This window comes from Saccopteryx leptura, chromosome 1 (assembly GCF_036850995.1).
Source record: "Saccopteryx leptura isolate mSacLep1 chromosome 1, mSacLep1_pri_phased_curated, whole genome shotgun sequence".
NCBI classification, from domain to species: domain Eukaryota; kingdom Metazoa; phylum Chordata; class Mammalia; order Chiroptera; family Emballonuridae; genus Saccopteryx; species Saccopteryx leptura.
The window spans coordinates 68,679,489-68,697,463 of NC_089503.1; the positions used below are offsets into that span (position 1 = coordinate 68,679,489).

Sequence of the window (17,975 nt, forward strand, 5' to 3'; positions counted from 1 at the left end):
GCAAGACCAATGACCTTTATCAAGACCAATGAATCTATCGACCTTTATAAAGACCAATGAATCTATCAGCCTAGCAAAGATGCATGTTGTTTTACAGGTGGAGTCATTTGGGTCATGGGATTTATTAGCAACTGTTGCTTATAGTTATCTCTGATTTTCAAAGACCTGTGTTTTGTTACTTTTTACATAAAGCAATTTGGCATCCTTTCTGTTAAAATCATATTTTTCAGGTCATGTTTTTTCAAGAGAATCAAACCAAGTAACCAAATGTCATTTGATCTATTTTCAAACTAGATCCTGGGGACTGCTTTATGCCAGTGATCCACCAGCCTATCTTGGATGGCAACTGCAAAACTTCATGTTGGTGTATGTATGAGTCCTTTAACTAAAGATTCTGCTCTACTAAAATGGCCTGTCCTGAAATCCTGAAGATACACCAATATTCACTAAACCTAGCCTGGTCTATTTTTGGCAAGTGACAAATACACAATTTTCATGTAACTTGCACTAAAACAATATCTTTTTAAAAAATTTTAAGACCTAGTATATGACTTCAACAGGACATAAATGAATGGACTTGACAAAGAAATCCCAGCCTGGGGCATAATGGCATGTAGTGTTTTGGCCTAACAACATGTAACCAGCCTCCTTCCTGGAAGGGAGAATGCACTTTTGGTAGAAGAGGAAAGGCTTTTTCTTTTTTAAAGCATTATCTGCATGTCCACAAATATTTAATTGAACATCTTATGAGGGACAAAGCACTGCAACATTAGAATTTTAAGTTAATAGCTCATCTGGTCCAATGCCTAATCAGTTCTGAGAGCCTGTCTACATCATCTTTGCTGAGTTCTTATCTAAACTCTGCTTGACAGACCATTGCTAAAGCAGCCCCTTTCAAGGTAAACCTCCTTTTTGAGCATGTTCTCCCTGACATGGAGCCCAAATCTGTGGCCTTATGGCCTCTATTTGATGGGCCTCGTTATATCCCTCTGGACCACAGAGTCTTGTTCTAATGCACTAATTATATTCCTCTTTCCCAAGCTAAATCTCCTAAAATCCTTCAAGTATTCAAATGTCTTAAAAACTTAATTCCTTCACCATCTTTATAATGCCTCAGTTTGTTTTTAATTTCAAAGAATGGCTTCCAAGAATGATTGTAACATTCTAACGTCATGGGCTTAGGAAAGGCGATGAAGTGCCATCTCCCTTGGTCTAACACTACTATATTAATTAGTTGTCTAAAGAGATAAGAAGTCAGTGTGCTCTCTACCCAATGTGAAGAATGTAAGGGAAAGCAGTTTTCCTTCCCAACACAAATAGGTTATGTGACAGAAATGAAATCTGAGAAGAAAACACATCCCTCTCTTATTCCAGAATTAGTATTCAGCTATACTGCTTATGTCTGAAGTGTAGATACACTTTTTTTTCACTGCTTTTGATTTTCTAGTTAAAAGTCTTAAAAGTATTATTATACTTGTATTAAAGCACATCTGTCTGGACTATGGTTGAGGAAAGTAAATAACAGTGCAGTTAAAGACCACAACAACAAAAAGCCCCTAGATGAAAGGGCAAACCATAGGGGAGCTCTTCCTGAGGCTGCTGTGGCTTGGTTTATAAAAGATGTTTTAACTTTAGTCAGAAGACCAATTCATAATCACTTACAACTGGTTATTCAAAATGATTCATATTTTGAAAGTTGATGCTGAATCTGGAAGAATTATGGGATCGCTAAAAGGGTAAATGAGGCAAATCACTGCTCTAACACTGGGATTCACCAGTGTCCTACAAGGGCATACATTCATGAACAGAAGAAGAATCCAGTTTTTTATTAGATTGTCCCTTGATATTCCAAGAACTCTAAATTGTTTAAAATAAATAATCCGAACCCAGTATCTTATTTTGACCAGTGGCTTTTACCAAACCCTAAATCAGAAATTGACACACTGTCAAATCAATCCAGTTGACTTTTTTTGTTTTGTTTTGTTTTCTTGCCACTTAGGAAGAGATGCAAATGTAAAATGACTAAAAGCATATCAAGGAATAAAAAGCCTTGCATAGGTAAAGGAGAAAGCACAAAATCCTTTGACAATGCAGTCTACACAAACCCTTAATAAATGATTAATATCAGCAAGCTATATATGATTTCACACATTTTCCCAAATCTGACTACATGACATGAATATGATACATTTTCTTTGCCATATATTTAGTAACTTTATTAAAAGAAGACAAAGATCACACCAAAAATGGAAGTAGACATGGAGTCTGATAGTCTTGAGGTTAAGCCAAACTAAATTATGATAAAGTAACTCTTTTTCACCCACCATTAAATGAGAAGTCATTTTTATTTTAGAAGACTCATCTGAGCAAATATTGCCATGAAAGTAAGAACTGGTAGGCAAACCAGTAAGTTTAAGTCCTGGCCTGGGTCAAGATGACCATATTTAATTAGTGTCCTTTCTCGAGTTCTTTTTGAGAAATTTCTATTTAACAACAACAACAAAAAATGTCCCTCTTGACACTAAGTTATTTATTCAGCTATACTTATTAAGCACCTACAATATCATCAGGGATTATTCTCAAACTTGAGCTACATCAATGAACAAGTGTCCATAAGACCTAAAGGCCTAATCTAGACTTCACATACTAAGGGGTAAAAAGAAGAAACAGTTCTACATTCTCAAGTGTCCTGCTGATGGGCCATGGACGAGTGACTAAATTACAGAAAGGCTGGAAGGAGTAACAGCGAAGAAAGGGCCCAAGAGAAGAGCTTTCTAAAGTCTTCCAAGTGCAGCCAACAGTAGAGAAAGGGTGGTGAGCCTAAGAATAGAATTTCAGAATGCAGGAGTAACTCTAGAAGCTGTTATTTTATATAAATTTATCCAATCTAACAAAGTCCTTTCTTCTGAGTTCACAGAGCAACTTTATTTTCAATACACTTGCTGCTGTAAGACAAAGTTGGGTCATGATGTAGTAAAGTTACTGGATTTTTGCCCAATTAAAAGACAAACAGTTCTTCTGCCCACCTTGATCAACTTGTTTTCTGAATACCTATAGTTGCTGGCTTAGTGGGGAAGACAAGGAGGGAAAGGCCACAGTTATAAATTATTTTGGTTGGTGTTTATTAAAATGATTTTTCTTTCCTATAGAGATAGATTCTAAAATAAAAGCAATTCAAACTTTTGGGGTCTCTCTTACCCATATAATCAGGACAAACATAGTAGGGCCAACCAAAAATATCAGTCCCTTAAACAATATTTATAGCCACCAAGTGCAAGGTATGGGTCACTCTGAAACCTGCAAGAGAATTCTAGATATGCTTTATCAATATTGCATCTTGACATGACTCATTTCTTTTAAATAAGCTTTCAAACATCAATTGGACTGAGATTGCCACCACCAACAGAAACAGTGGAATTATATATTATATCCTATTCCATTACTCATTCCTCAGTTTGCTAAGCAGCAAGCTACATAAACATCTGACAGCATGAACAGTACACAGGTTTAATTATTTTCCCAATTTGCATTTATATCAGTGAACAAATTGGAAGGTATCAAAATATGGCACTGAAGAAATAACATATTCAGCAGCATATCTTCCATTTTTGAATCCTGGTTTAAAATTGGCTTAAGTAAAGGCATATACACCTCCATTTGAATTGGAGATTTGCAGTAACATGCATATAAGGAAAGAAGGGAAAGACCAGAAAAGAAAGAAAGGAAAAGGAAAACAGGAAAGGATGTATGGTCTGAGGGTAACATTACTACACAAAGGAGGTAAAAAATGACAACTAAAGCTGCTTCCACAAGCAGACAGTTTCTAAGGTTATCACTGAAGATACAAAAATGGTTCATGAGAATTTTCATCTGTCGCTGTTTTCACTTATCATACTAAAAAATCTACAAAATCCTAAGTCTTGGTCTGTCCAAGATACATAGTACCAGAAAGTAAAAGATGTGACCTGCTATCAAGGACTGTGCTCTGCTTGGGCCTCTGCATGGCAGTCCATTAATCCACAGTATTTGGTCAGATCTGGTCTGTTTTCTCACACTCATAATGTCATGGAGCTAATCTTTTATTTAGAATGTTATCAGCCATTCCTTTTTTTTTTTTTTTTTTTCATTTTTCAATCATTTTCATTTACTTCAAGTGCAGGAAAGATGAGAAAATAGAAGAAAATGGCAAGATTTAGAGAGGAACATGAAAGGAAGTATTCTCTTTTCTAACAAATCCACCCTAGAAAAGATAGTAATGAGACTTTGAGAAAGAGTGCTGATTCATGGACTTCCCTTATTGGTTTGTTTTTTTTTATTTCTATGAAATACATTTAAAGACATCAATGTACTAAACGTTTGGTCTGTGAAATAGCGGAATCATTAGCACCGAAAGGAGTCATGGAGCTTGTATATATTATTAAAACAATAATTGGTAACTGTTTGTCATGGGTAAAGGTTTCATTTCATTTTTACATCCCAAAGTTCTTGAAAGTGCCTGTGGACAAGAGAAATAACACTTTTCAAACTCTCCACGGGGTCATCAACACGCACCACAGAGACAGCACTTGGCCTTCCCAGTTTGGGTTTATCTGGTGGACAACAAAGCCAAGGCCCTCAGAAGCCCTAAAGAACTGCCCCCACGTGCACCCGCTGATGTGCGGGAGGGATTCCTCCAGACTATGTTCAGGAATCCACTTTTGCTTGCTTTTTAAAAAAAACAAAAGCAACATGCTCTGCAGGTCATGGCGCGCCTAGTGCAATTTTCTCCTTGCTCTGACTCCAGACTGCGAAAGGATGAAACCATTATATGTTCTGCTAATGCCAGCCTGTGGACCAGGCCCTTGGCCTGCCATGCTGCGTAAACTCAGGAGTCTCAGGAGTCACAGGAGTCAGAAGGTCCGAGAGCAGGAGGCACATCATCGTCAGAGCTCCCCAGCAATCTGTGGCCCATCGGGCCGCTGCTGATTCCTCTCACTTCTTGCCTCAGCCTTCAGTTGAAGTTACAACAAGTCAAATAGCTGATGCTTTTCCCTTCTCCAGGTAAGGGTGATGATACATTGTTCACAAGTGTGTTCTGCCTGGCTTCACTGATGAGGCGGCATGCTAGGTCAAGGAAGAGTTTCTCCACGTTATCAGATTCCTTGGCTGAGGTCTCCAGATAATACATGTCCTGGGCTTCTGAGAATTCTTCAGCTCTCTGCTGGGAGACCTCTCTCCTTTCAGCCAGGTCAATCTTGTTGCCTAAAACAATGATAAAATCAGAGAAGAAATCATCATTTGACTTTTGCAGACTCAGAAACATTAAAATTCAATTCCATATCTGCATTCACACCAGAGAGATGGGCAAGAAAAGCCAAGCCACTGGGAATATAATTACTGGAATGTTTATTTGAAAATACCAATGCCACTTGTAATGGCAGAGAACTGGAAACAGCCCAAAATCCAGCAATTGGGCTCTAAATATATTATCATATACCCAATAGTTATTTGGAGTTATTTGCCACTGTAAAAAGTAATAAGGAACATCTCTATATGCTGCCAGGCAATGAGACACTAGGATATATTGTTAAGTGAATAAAGCAAAGTAGAAGAAAGTATATATAACATACCACTGTCTGTCTCAGAACAAGGAGGAAAAAAATATATATGCACTGTTTATTTTTTAATGACAGAATAAACCAAAATCTTAATTTTAAATATAATGGTTACCCATGAAAGGAATAGGTTAAGGATTAAGGAAGGATAGAAACTAGGCCTCTCTAAATATACCTTATTTATAGATTTGAATTTAGAATCTTATAAATGTTTTATGTAATTATATACTTATAATTATATAATTAATATAAAATTAAATTTAAAAACAATTCCTAAAATTGAAAGCAAAATTAAACAAATGAATCTGTTTATCATGAAATGGCATAACCGCAAAGAGAAACTATTCATATAAATTTAAGAGACAGTAATTTAACTATGCATCACCAGTCATACACCCCAAGAACAGAAAGAGTTGAAGGAAAATATCTTGAATTATTGCAGTAATCATCTTGTCAGGGGTAGTGCTGGCATGTTATTCTGAGGCTGCCATGAATGCTTTTGGGGATAAAGCAAATGAGTAATTATGCAGGTGTCACTGGGACAGGGATTTTTGGCATGAGAAAAAGAAAATAACAGATATAAGATTAATGAGGTTAAGTAAAATTTCTGAAGTTCTAAATAATAAATGAAAGTATCAGTATGAATAATACATGGTGTATTTTGTCTTTACAAAAATTTCTGGCCCTGGCTAGTGGTTCAGTGGATAGAGTGTTGGCTTGGTATATGGACATCCCAGGTTCAATTCCCAGTCAGGGCGCACAGGAGAAGTGACCATCTGCTTCTCCCCTCCTCCCTCTCCCCCTTCTCTCCCTCTTCCCCTCCCGCAGCCAGAAGCTCGATGGTTCGAGTGTCAGGCTCAGGTGCTGAGGATAGCTCTGTTGGAGTGCATCAGACTCAGGTGCTGAAAATAGCTCCGTACTCAAGCATGGGCCCAAGATGGGGTTGCAAGGCACATGCAGGAGTCTACCTCACTATCTTCCCTCCTCTCAACTAAAAAAAAAAATTCTACCTCTCTTCTCCAAGAAACCGGACAAAGGTGATATGTCAACTCTGTTACTTGACAACATTTTCTATGGTAAAAGTGACCCTGATTGGTAAATTCCATCTGACCTGGAAATTCTGTGTATGAATTATAAATACCTAATGTAAAGCCATAACTTTGGGCTTCCCTGAGTGTGGTGATTCTTCACTTGAAAAGACCCTGAAAGGTAGGCTTGTGGAGCTTATGTGAGATTGGCTCCTGTGGGCATTGAGGCTTTTAGACCAGGGCAGATCGTGAACCTTGAAGTGAGCCTTTTTCCTCATACCTGAAGGGTCCTGGGAAGTTCTGGATAACTACATAGACTGCTATGAGGACTACGTCCACTGAAGAAGCATGCCTGAGGCTGACCTCCTATTAAGCTGTGTCTCCTGTCCTATACTCTTCTAACTGAATATGATGCCAGTGTGAGTCAAAATATTTAGTAGAGCCTAATTCGATAACCCCTGTGAATTCTGGCTATAGAATTCACTGCATATACACACACTAACTCTGCCTAATGAAAAGCCTAAAAGCAACAACCAACAAACTGGTAAAGAGAATGCCTATCATCTTGGTTGTGGCCTCTCAATACAACTTCCCATTGAAAAGAAACAGTACATCCTGAAGAAATGGGTAATTCCAGGTCTGGGGCAGGAAATGCACAAGATGTGCCTAGAATACTGTTATATCAGAAAACAAGAAAATTACCAGGTTCCTGGGGTCATGTCAAAAGGACTCAGAAACCCATTTGAAGAAGCTCCCACTAACAAAGTTGGGAGAGTTGGACAATTGATAATAATTGCAAAGGACTAAAATACATCAAATATATTTAAATATATAACTATATTCAAATATAAAAAACCTCAATAGTTACTTTTGGAAGATACTGGGGCACCAACTCAGTATCTTTTTTTTTTTTTTTTTAAGATTTCATTTATTGATTTTACAGAGAGGAGAGGAAGGAAGAGAAAGGATGGGAAGCATCCTTTGCTTCCCATATGTGCCTTGACCGGGCAAGCCCAGGGTCTTGAACCTGTGACCTCAGCATTGCAGGTCGACGCTTATCCACTGCACCACCACAGGTCAGGCCCAACTCATTATCTTGAAAAATAGTAAATAAAAAAGAGTCACCCTGGCCTGTGGTAGCGCAGTGGGTAAAGCGTCAACCTGGGACACCAAGGTCACTAGATCGAAACCCTGGGCTTTCCTGGTCAAAGCACATACGACAAGCAACAAACAAGCAATCATGAACAACTAAAGTGAAGCAACTATGAGTTGATACTTTGCTTTTCTCCTCTCTCTTCTTTCTATAAAATCTTTAAAAATGAGAAAACAGCATTTTTCTTGACTGTCCTCAGAATACCAAATATAAAGAGTTTTTACTAAAAAGAAAATAAACAAACACAAAAAACCCTGAATCTGACCTGGCCTCTAGATTTACCTACAAATCTGCAAGAAATACCGGTGGTGGAAGAGTCTGTCAAATGCACCCCAGCATGAAATAACAAAATTCAGACTTAATACTCTGAATTTTAGACAAATGCTTAACAAGTAGGGTCTAAGGGGAAAAAAATGGAAGATAAGCTACAGATAAAAGGAAAATAAAAAAAACAAAGAATCAATTACAACATGGACTTTATTTGGACCTTGATTTGAATAAACTAAAAAAAATTTTAGTCAAGAAAATTTGAACATTGTCTAAATTTCCGATCTTATTAAAGAATTGTTAACTTTTTTATAAGTGAAATGTCATTGTGGTTAGGTTATTTAAAAAAATAATCTTATCCTTTAGAGATACACAGTGAGAATTAAAAGATGAATTAATACAACAGCTGCTTACAAACAACCTGAAGGGAAGGACAAACAGAATAGGTGGAGAACAGATCAATAAGATTGGCCATGAGCTGATAATTGTCAGAGCTGAGAGATGTGTACATGGGGTTCATTACACTGTTTCCTCTACTTCTGCTTAGGTTTGAAACTTTCCATAATAAAGGGTTACAATAAAAGAGAGAAAGCCAGTGCCTTTTTCCTACTGAACTATCTCCCCTCAATTTTTTTTTTAATTTTTATTTATTTTTTATTTATTCATTTTAGAGAGGAGAGGGAGAAACAGAGAGAGAGAGAGGAGAGACAGAGAGAGAAGGGGGGGAGGAGCTGGAAGCATCAACTCCCATATGTGCCTTGACCAGGCAAGCCCAGGGTTTCGAACCGGCGACCTCAGCATTTCCAGGTCGACGCTTTATCCACTGCACCACCACAGGTCAGGCTTCCCCTCAAATTTTTATTTAACTTTGTTAGATTCCCAAGTAGTAATGCTTTGACTGAAGTTCTCAAAGGCTTTCTGTGGAATAGAAAGAAAGCCCAAGTTGAAAGCTGAGGGTTTTCAGGTGCTTCATGGCAAAGGTTCTCCAGTATGCAGAGGGTTTCTAGGACTGGGTATAGAGTATTAGTTCATAAAGAGGCAGATACCCAACACAACAGCCTGAAAGAAGAGTCCAGGAATTTGTTACAAAGCAGCATATTAATGCTGGACAGATGCGCTGGCTCAGTTGGTTAGAATGTCCTACCAACATACCAAGATTGCAGGTTTGATTCCCCATTCAGGACACATACAAGAATCAACCAATGGCCCTGGCCAGGTGGCTCAGTGGATAAGCATTGTCCCACCACATTGAGGTCACGGGGTTGATCCCCAGTCAGGGCACATATGAGAAACAACCATTGAGTACCCAACCAAATGGAACAACTAAGCAAAAGAGCAAGTTGATGCTTCTTTCTTTTGCTTGTAATTCCATTCTCTCTCTTTCCCCTATATCTTCTTTCTCGCTCTAAAATCAGTGGAAATTTTTTAAAAAAAGAATCAACCAATGAATGCATGGATGAGTGGAACAACAAGTTGATGTTTCTCTGTCTCTAAAAATTAACAAAAATAATAAGTAAAGTTGGATAAACACAGGGTTTAGGATAGATTTTACATGCCGTGTGACCCTGGGCAAGAAACTTCACCTCCCAGAGCCTTGGTTTGTTCATCTGTTAATTAAAGATCAGGACACATAACAGTCTTAGTAGGATTCCTGGCGCTATAATGCTTACTATAAGGTGTTAACTTAGCATTAGCCATACTTTATAACCTTTCTGAGGTTCTCTACCCAGATTTCCAATTCAGGTCTTGCTTGAATATACAGTAATGTTCCTTCTTAGGAAGAAAACATTTTAACAACCATATATCATTAACATTTTCCCATCACCACTAGAGGAATTTTTAATGACCTGGTATTTTGTTGTAATTCCATTCTTAATCAGTTGTATTTGTCACCATAGAAAATCATGGGCCGTTTTCTGCTTTTCCCTCATACTAAACAGAGGTTCTACTCTCTTACAAAAAGAAACAAACTGCAGAATTTCCCTTAGTAGAGTCGTTTTGAAAATTAGAATTTCTCAAGTCAGCATAAATATAAAGAGGGGAAAAAATCAGCCAAAGTCCACTTCTTAGGCAAAAAACAATTGCTTCATAATGAATTCCTTATCAACATAAAAGATATATTTTAATTCTAGACCAGCAATTTCATGATCTCACGAATGGACATACAATAAAGTTTAGCAGCCACATAACTTCATGGCAGTATACCTTCTTCCCTACAGCTGACATTGACAGAAAAATCTATCTGCAGTACTTTCTCCTTTACTTTTCTAAACCATCACCATGGGATAGGACCTAGTTCATTTTCTCTTCAACTGCAGAACTTAATGTTCACTGCTTGAATTATATAGCTGTAGACTATATTCTTGGAAGGTACCAAGGCACAAGCTTTATGTGATTACAAATTCTCTGATGCCCCAAAAATCAATTTCCCGCATTAGCCCTTACTTACCGACTAGCACAGTGATGACTTTGTTGCTCGCATATTGTTCTATTTCCCGCAGCCACTCAGGAAGGCAACGGAAGGATTCCTCACAGGTTATGTCATAGGTGAGGATCAAGGCATTGGCGCTTCGGTAATAGCTCTGGGTAATGGACCGGAATCTCTCCTGACCGGCTGTGTCCCAAATCTGAAGCTGTACAGGTATACGAGGAGGGTCAGGTTGGAGAAGCAGAAAAGAAAGATACTTTAGAAGTGGGAACACCTTCACTCAAATAATTGCATAGTTATTTTCTGCCATAATAAAAAAGTACTAAAAAAATTTTTTTTAAATGTATATGTCTGGTTAAAGACAGGGGCTTGCTTTGGATATTTTCTTTGTTAGATTTAAAAGTTTCCCCTTTACTCTTTAAAAAAAGAAAAAGAAAACCCTTACTGAGCATTTATTATGTGTTCATCTCTATTCTAAGCACTCTATATGTCATAACACATAATTCCCACAATAACTATGAGGTAGGTACTTTTACTATATCCAAGTCTCATGTGAGGCATAGAGACACTAATTAACTTGCTCAACACCTCACAGCCAGTACGTTCACTCCAGGGCCAATTCCACCAGGCACTAGGGTCCCAGAGTCCATGCTCTGCACCACAATGCCATAAAAAGTCAGGATACAGGGCAAGCTGCCATTCTGTGATTGTTGGTGTGTCAGTCAACAACTGGAGAGGGAGAAAATCCAACTTCACCACCTTTTCAAGTTCAAAATTCAAATGAATATATTAAGGTAGTATCTTTGTTAGTGAACAGGAACAATGCCACAGCAGACAAAAATAATAATTTTCCTCCAGTACTTCTAAGCTCTGTGACCTTGAGCAAGTCACTTAGTCTCTTTAGGTTTCAGCAGTTTCTTTATGAAAAGAGGTTAATAAACATGTGAACCTGCTAAAAATTCAGTTTCCGAAATCATCTACCAGTTCTATGACCTAATAACTGATGGATCTCATAACAAAGAAAAAAATCACTTCTCCCCGAATTTCTCTGCACAGAGCAGAAGATACTGAAAGAGAACTGTTCTCCAGAGAGACCGCTGCATGCAAAAGGCCTTGAGAAATGACAATAATAATAGTCTTCCCTTCTAATTGCATAAACTGCACGTCGCAAAATGCATTCACCCCGTTAACAGAACATCATTTCCTCAGAGAAGGCCTTCTGGTAGCCTCAGATTAGACAGGTTCCCCTTCCCCATCCCCACCTCCCACCCCCACACAGGCTCCCGCAACCCATCTTGTTATTCTTCCTCATGGCACCTGACACATTTAAATCATTTATTTAGCTGTAATAATTTGTTTAATAGCTGTCTTTCTCACTGAACTGAAAGCTTCCTGAGGGGAATGTCAATGTCCATTTTACTTAGAGTTTTCCCTGCATCAAATAGAGTGTCTGGAAAATAGTAAGGTGTTCAAATATTTGTTGCTGGTCTCACCTGATCCTTACAACAATCCAATGGGTTAGGCAAGTTTGTGCCTCCCCTTCATTAACAGGAAGCTCCATCTGCTAACTGGTTACTCACACAGCTGGGACTCAGACTCCAGGCCTCATTCCCAGGTGAGGGCTCATTTCACACCACTGTGCTGTGTTTGCTCCTGGAGACTGATTTAAATGTCCTGCAGCATCCCAAGAGGACAGATCAGTTGATGTCACCCTCTGCTCATACCATCTTAGCCAAGGAAACATGGGTGACAAGTAACCCAATCAGTAGCACAAGGGCTGTCCTCTGATTTGGAGTTAACAGCTACTCTGATAGTGTACGTGAAAGTTGTGTGCTGAAGGCGACCACACAGGAGCTCTGGCTTTTGCTGGGACAGAAGTTATTTCTCTGCTCTACCCCAAACACAGGGATGTGGTTGCCTTCTGAAAGGGTCTCAGAACAACAGGCTATTGTTTTAATGCCACATTGAACACTGAAATATGCTTGTGATGGGATTTTATACTATCCATCATTAGAAATCACTATGTTCTCATGATTGGCAGATCTTGAGAAGAGCTTTGAGAATTAAAGCCACTGAAATCTATTCTAAAAAAGTGACTGTATTGCCTTGCCAAGATGTGTCCTCATAGGAGGCTAACTATTTCTAGCCTCATAGTTGAGTCTTGGGATCTCCATATCCCATTGCCTTCATCATTCACCTTGGTTCCACCATTCTCTCTTCAATTCATTTGCTCCTTTTCAGCATTTTTTTTTTTGTGTGTGTGGCAGAGAGAGTCAGAGAGAGGGACAGATAGGGACAGACAGACAGGAAGGGAGAGAGATGAGAAGCATCAATTCTTCATTGCAGCATCTTATTGTTCATTGATTGCTTTCTCATATGTGCCTTGACCATGGGGCTACAGCAGACTGAGTGACCCCTTGCTCAAGCCAGCAACCTTGGGCTCAAGCTGGTGGGCCTTGCTCAAACCAGATGAGCCCGCGCTCAAGCTGGCGACCTCGGAGTCTCGAACCTGGGTCCTCCACATCCCAGTCCGATGCTGTATCCACTGTGCCACCACCAGGTCACGCCCTTTTCAGCATTTATAGCTCAGTAATATATGCAGAGCACTGTACTAAGCACAGTTAGGGTACAAAGATGAATAAAACACAATCCCTGATCTCAAAGGGCTCACAATCTATAGGGAAGATAAACACAACAGTAACTACCCATAATAAAATATGGGACATTCTTTTAAAGAGGCTCCAGCAGGAGAAAGTGCCTCCTAGTATTGGTCTCATGCCAGTCATGTTCTCATTACCATAGCCATGGCCTTTCTAACTACTCACCTCCATCATGGGGCTGCGTGGTTCATCTGCTCTCTTCTTTACCCCACTACCTACACCTCTGTTGCCTTACTGTCACAATAACCTATTCCAGTCATTGGTTTACTGGTGTGTCTCCTAGATTGAGTTCTGTAAGGGCAAGGACTGTCTTTTCCTTAACTTTATACCTCTAGTGCCTTCCTAACATGCTACATATTACATGATGGAAACATTTGAATAATGACTAACTGAATGACAAAGAATTGTGGAAATCACAAAGGAAGAATTAATTCTATGTATTGATTGGTAGGATTTTAAAGAAGTTTTCATAGATAAATGTTTGAGCTAGAAGACAGTTACTCGGGAGCAAAGGTGATTTACCTAACACAGTGCTTGGAATGAAGCATCTACTATAACACAGGATAGATGAATAAATGGTCGAATGAACAAATAGATGTGTATATCTATGCAAAATATACCTGGTTAGAGAGAAGTAAAAAAACTTCATTGCCATAATCTAAAGTTAAAATGTGACCTAGCTTAGAGTTTTACTTATTAGGCATTTATTTACAATAGAAAAGCTTGTTCTTTATCTATTTTTTTATTATTCCATCTATTTATACATTCATTGGTTGATTCCTGTGTGTGCCCTGACCGGGGATCGAACCTGCAACACTGGCATATAAGGACAATGCTACAACCAGCTGAGATACCCAGCCAAGGTGAAAAGCCTGTTCTTTAACAGTAGGGACTATTTCTTCCTCAGCCCAGTTCATTCCCAGTGCTTGGCATACAGCAGGCACTAACAATTCTGGTCAACGGGATTCACTCAAACATATACATGTACATAAATGGGAAACCCAAACACTTGGAAGTAAAATGCCTAAACCAGTCATTATTTTTACTCAACTCCTGGAGGTGGCATCCACCTGCGCTCTGCTGAACAACAGACCGCTGCAAGCGGCTGCCCCTGCCAACACCTGCTCGGTGCACACTCTGTCTCCTGCCGATCCCCAGACCCTGGGGCCTTCTCCGCCCTGCCCCCCACCCCCAGCGCGCCATTTTCCTGAGCTTTCCAGCTGGCATTCATGTGGATTTTGCACCGTTTCTGTTTTCCAGAGCCCCGGCTCTTCGTCACTGTTGTACTTGGTGTAAATGCTGCAGTAAGGAGCCACTCCATGGAGTCACCACTGGACAAGCTTCTGTTCCCATTCAGGAACCTTGTCCTAAACAGTTCTCTGTGTGTCTATGAAATGCTGCAAGAGACAGCACCCTGGAGTGTGTCTGCCCTTCCCTAAGCATTTGAAGGCAGGAGTGCAGGTACATATGGGGGAAGAATGCAAATGACAAGGACTCAAACTTGGGAAGCTTGGGTTGGGATCTAGCTGGGATTCTGATGCCACAGTTTTCACTGTGCAGCTGATGCCGGAGTGGCAGCTTCTTTCCATGGGCCTCAGCCCTGGAAGATCTATAGTGGAATTTCACTAACTCCAAGGGGCAAGTCTCTCTACCTTTCCATCACCTTCTTTCTTTCCTTGCTCCAAGGTGATCAGTTTCTTGTGCCTCCATTCCTTCTCCTTTCATGGCAGGGCAGACTCCAGGGAGGCAACAGGTTGCACTAGCTCACAAAATGGTTCAGATCCTGCCTACCTCCTTTCTTAACTCTAAAGATAAATGAGTCACACAACCTCTCTGAAACCTATAAAATGAAGATGATTTACTATTTACGTCACAAGACTTATAGTAAGGATTAAGTTAAATAGGATAACACATGCAAAATCACCCAACAGAGGGACTGACACAGTAGATACTAGATAAACACTGTCTCCCTTCTCCTGTTATCAGACACCATAGTTCTTATAGGTACCAAACTATCTACAGGCCACAAAGGGGAAGGGAGAGATGGTGGATCCCTCCTGAACCCCTCACTTAGTATTTCTCCCTTGCTAGGAATAGGGGGTATGATGGGAGACAGTAAATGATACATGTGACTGAATAAGACATAACCAATGTAGGAAGACATTGGTTCTTTCATGGGGCTGCTACCTCAGAAGAGGTAGCACCACCTACTGGCCCAACTAAGGAGATCCCAAAAAGAAATTTCTTCCTTGTTTTTACATCCCTTCTGATGTGACAGAAGACAAGACAAGCTTGCATTAGCCCTTCTTTCTCTGTCCTCCCATCTGTGAATGCATTATCCAAACCCCCTATTTGCCCCCATAAAGGGAGTGACCTCTGTTTGCAAATAAGCTGTCATGGCTGAGTATATTATTTTCAATGTGGGTTTCAATTAGGAGATATGATAAATGTTATGAAAACACTGCTTCCTCTAACAGCACAATAAAAGCCTTATTGACCACTTAACATCTTACCTTTACTTTTTCACCATTAATCTCCACTGTCTTAATCATAAAATCAACTCCAATTGTAGCTCCTTGACCTGGGGGGAAAAGACCCTAAAGAAGAAATAGTGGAACAATTAAGCAAATCTTTCATTTGAATGAAATTCTCCCCCCCCCCCCATCACTATTCATCATCAGCCCCTTCCTTTGCCTGAGTTAACTAGTAGGAAAAAAGCTCTAGTTAGTGTCCTGGGAACCCTGTTTAATTTAACTTCACATGTATGTATGTTTTGAGGGAAGGCAAATGGAGGAAGAAAGAGGGAGAGAAATCCTAAAAGAAAAAGAAAGGGCCCTGGCTGGTTGGCTTAGTGGTAGAGCATCGGCCTGGCGTGCAGAAGTCCCGGGTTCGATTCCCAGCCAGGGCACACAGGAGAAGCGCCCATCTGCTTCTCCACCCCTCCCCCTCTCCTTTCTCTATGTCTCTCTCTTCCCCTCCCGCAGCTGAGGCTCCACTGGAGCAAAGATGGCCCAGGCGCTGGGGATGGCTCCTCGGCCTCTGCCCCAGGCGCTAGAGTGGCTCTGGTCGCAACAGAACGACGCCCCGGAGGGGCAGAGCATCGCCCCCTGGTGGGCGTGCCGGGTGGATCCCGGTCGGGCGCATGCGGGAGTCTGTCTGACTGTCTCTCCCCGTTTCCGGCTTCAGAAAAATACAGGAAAAAAAAAAAAAAAAAAAGGAAAGAAAGCTAAAGGGGGACAAATAAGGGAGAAGAAGACAGAGGGTGAAGGAAGAGAATTGGGGAAGGGCAGGAGGATCCGATTTCAAAAATGAAACAGAAAGAACAGGCACAAAGATAAGACTAAGAAGCATGGAGCCACAGGGATGATGGGATCAGGACTGTAGGGTGAGAGTGAACGGGCTGGTTCTCTGAAAGAGGTTTCAGTCTCAAGCGTGGACAGCAAGGGAGGTGAACAGCAGTAGAAGAGACCAACGAGAGCTCAGTGTAAGGAAAATGAACAGCCCAGAGAAGCTTTTGGGTTTCCCTCCGCCCTGAGAGTGATAACTATGTAATTACATGAAATCAGGAACAATGACACTGGGAAGATAACTGAAGAAAACAAAGTCATTCAGGGAGAAAGTCTAGGAGAAATACTAAACCATTAGGTGTAAATGAGCCGTAGGATCTCTGTGTGACATGAGGCAAACCAGTTCCCCTCTCTGGGCCTCAAACTCCATGAGTCTGTGACTAATGCAAGCATTTCAAAACAAAACAAAAAAACCGCTTTACCTCAAGCTGGAAGCTACCCTAGAAAGATTCCATTAAAATAACATGTATAATGTAATTTACTCTTACATAATATTTCCTGTCAGCTTAGGGAGAGAGCTAGAATTCTATCATGAAAGAACCCTTCACCTACTTTCTCTTTTCTCTTTACTTATATTCCAAAATTTCCAGAAATTAAAGTAAAATGGAATTTATTAGCTTTGGCAGCTAAGATTGAACCATCTTTAATTAAGGCCATTCCTGAGCAAGATAATTCTTTAATTTAGTTTAAACTTAAAAGACTGAGCTTCAAACTAACAGGAAGTGTTCCATTGCCTGTCTGCAAAAGATGTAAACATAAACATTCATAACTTTACTTACAAATATTGAATCAATTTTCTCCTATTTTGGTTTGGCTCAAACACAAGGCTGCCAAGCTTCAAGTTTATAGCTCCAGCTGTTTTGCAGTCTAACCAATGCCGAAAAATAAAACAAATCCTTCCCAACATCTTCTCCTCTCCGTTTGTTCCCCAACTCCTCATGCCTCAAAAACAGCTGAATCCAATTCATTTCAACAGTCTACTAAATAACAAAAACGAACATAATCCTCTCTATGAAATACAAACTTTGGGGAGAGCTGAGGGGTGAAAAATAGAAATGAAAAATACGGGATGGTGTACTTATTGGTAAAAATTAGTGTTCAAATATGGAAGCATTTTTACCTATAATAACAAGGTTTGTGCTTTTTAAAAAAAAGGCAAGATTTTAGAGGTTAGAATATGCAGAAGATAAAAAATTGATAAGGCCAAGAACCAGGAGACCTTGGTTCTAATACTATCCTTGCCACTTACATGATATGAGATACTAAGAAGTTATGTCATCCCTCTGGACCTGAGTTTTTCATCCATAAAATGAGAGGAGTGGGCTGGATAATCTCTAAGAAATCTCCCGATAAGAAAAGGTTAAAGGAATTTTTGAAAAGGGGACTGAAAACTTCTCTACATCTCTGCAGTCTTGTCCTCCTGCCAAAAGCAGAAAAGATCAGCCTTCCCAGGTAGTGGTGCAGTGAATAGAGCGTCAGACTGGGACACAGATGACCC

General features: G+C 39.9%; 1 protein-coding gene across 4 annotated transcripts in view; it reads right to left on the reverse strand.

Moving 5' to 3' along the window:
* Positions 1 to 252: 252 nt before the first annotated feature.
* The window catches only part of RAB30 (RAB30, member RAS oncogene family), a 104,223-nt gene continuing 86,500 nt past the window's right edge, over positions 253 to 17,975 (reverse strand). For all 4 annotated transcript variants that reach the window (XM_066369623.1, XM_066369643.1, XM_066369649.1 and 1 more), the window contains 3 exons: positions 15,644 to 15,727; positions 10,492 to 10,675; positions 253 to 5,241 (listed from right to left, as the gene is read on the reverse strand). In XM_066369623.1, coding sequence (XP_066225720.1) covers positions 4,991 to 5,241; positions 10,492 to 10,675; positions 15,644 to 15,727 — 519 coding nt within the window. In that variant the 3' untranslated portion in view covers positions 253 to 4,990. The remainder of the gene's footprint in view (positions 5,242 to 10,491; positions 10,676 to 15,643; positions 15,728 to 17,975) is intronic.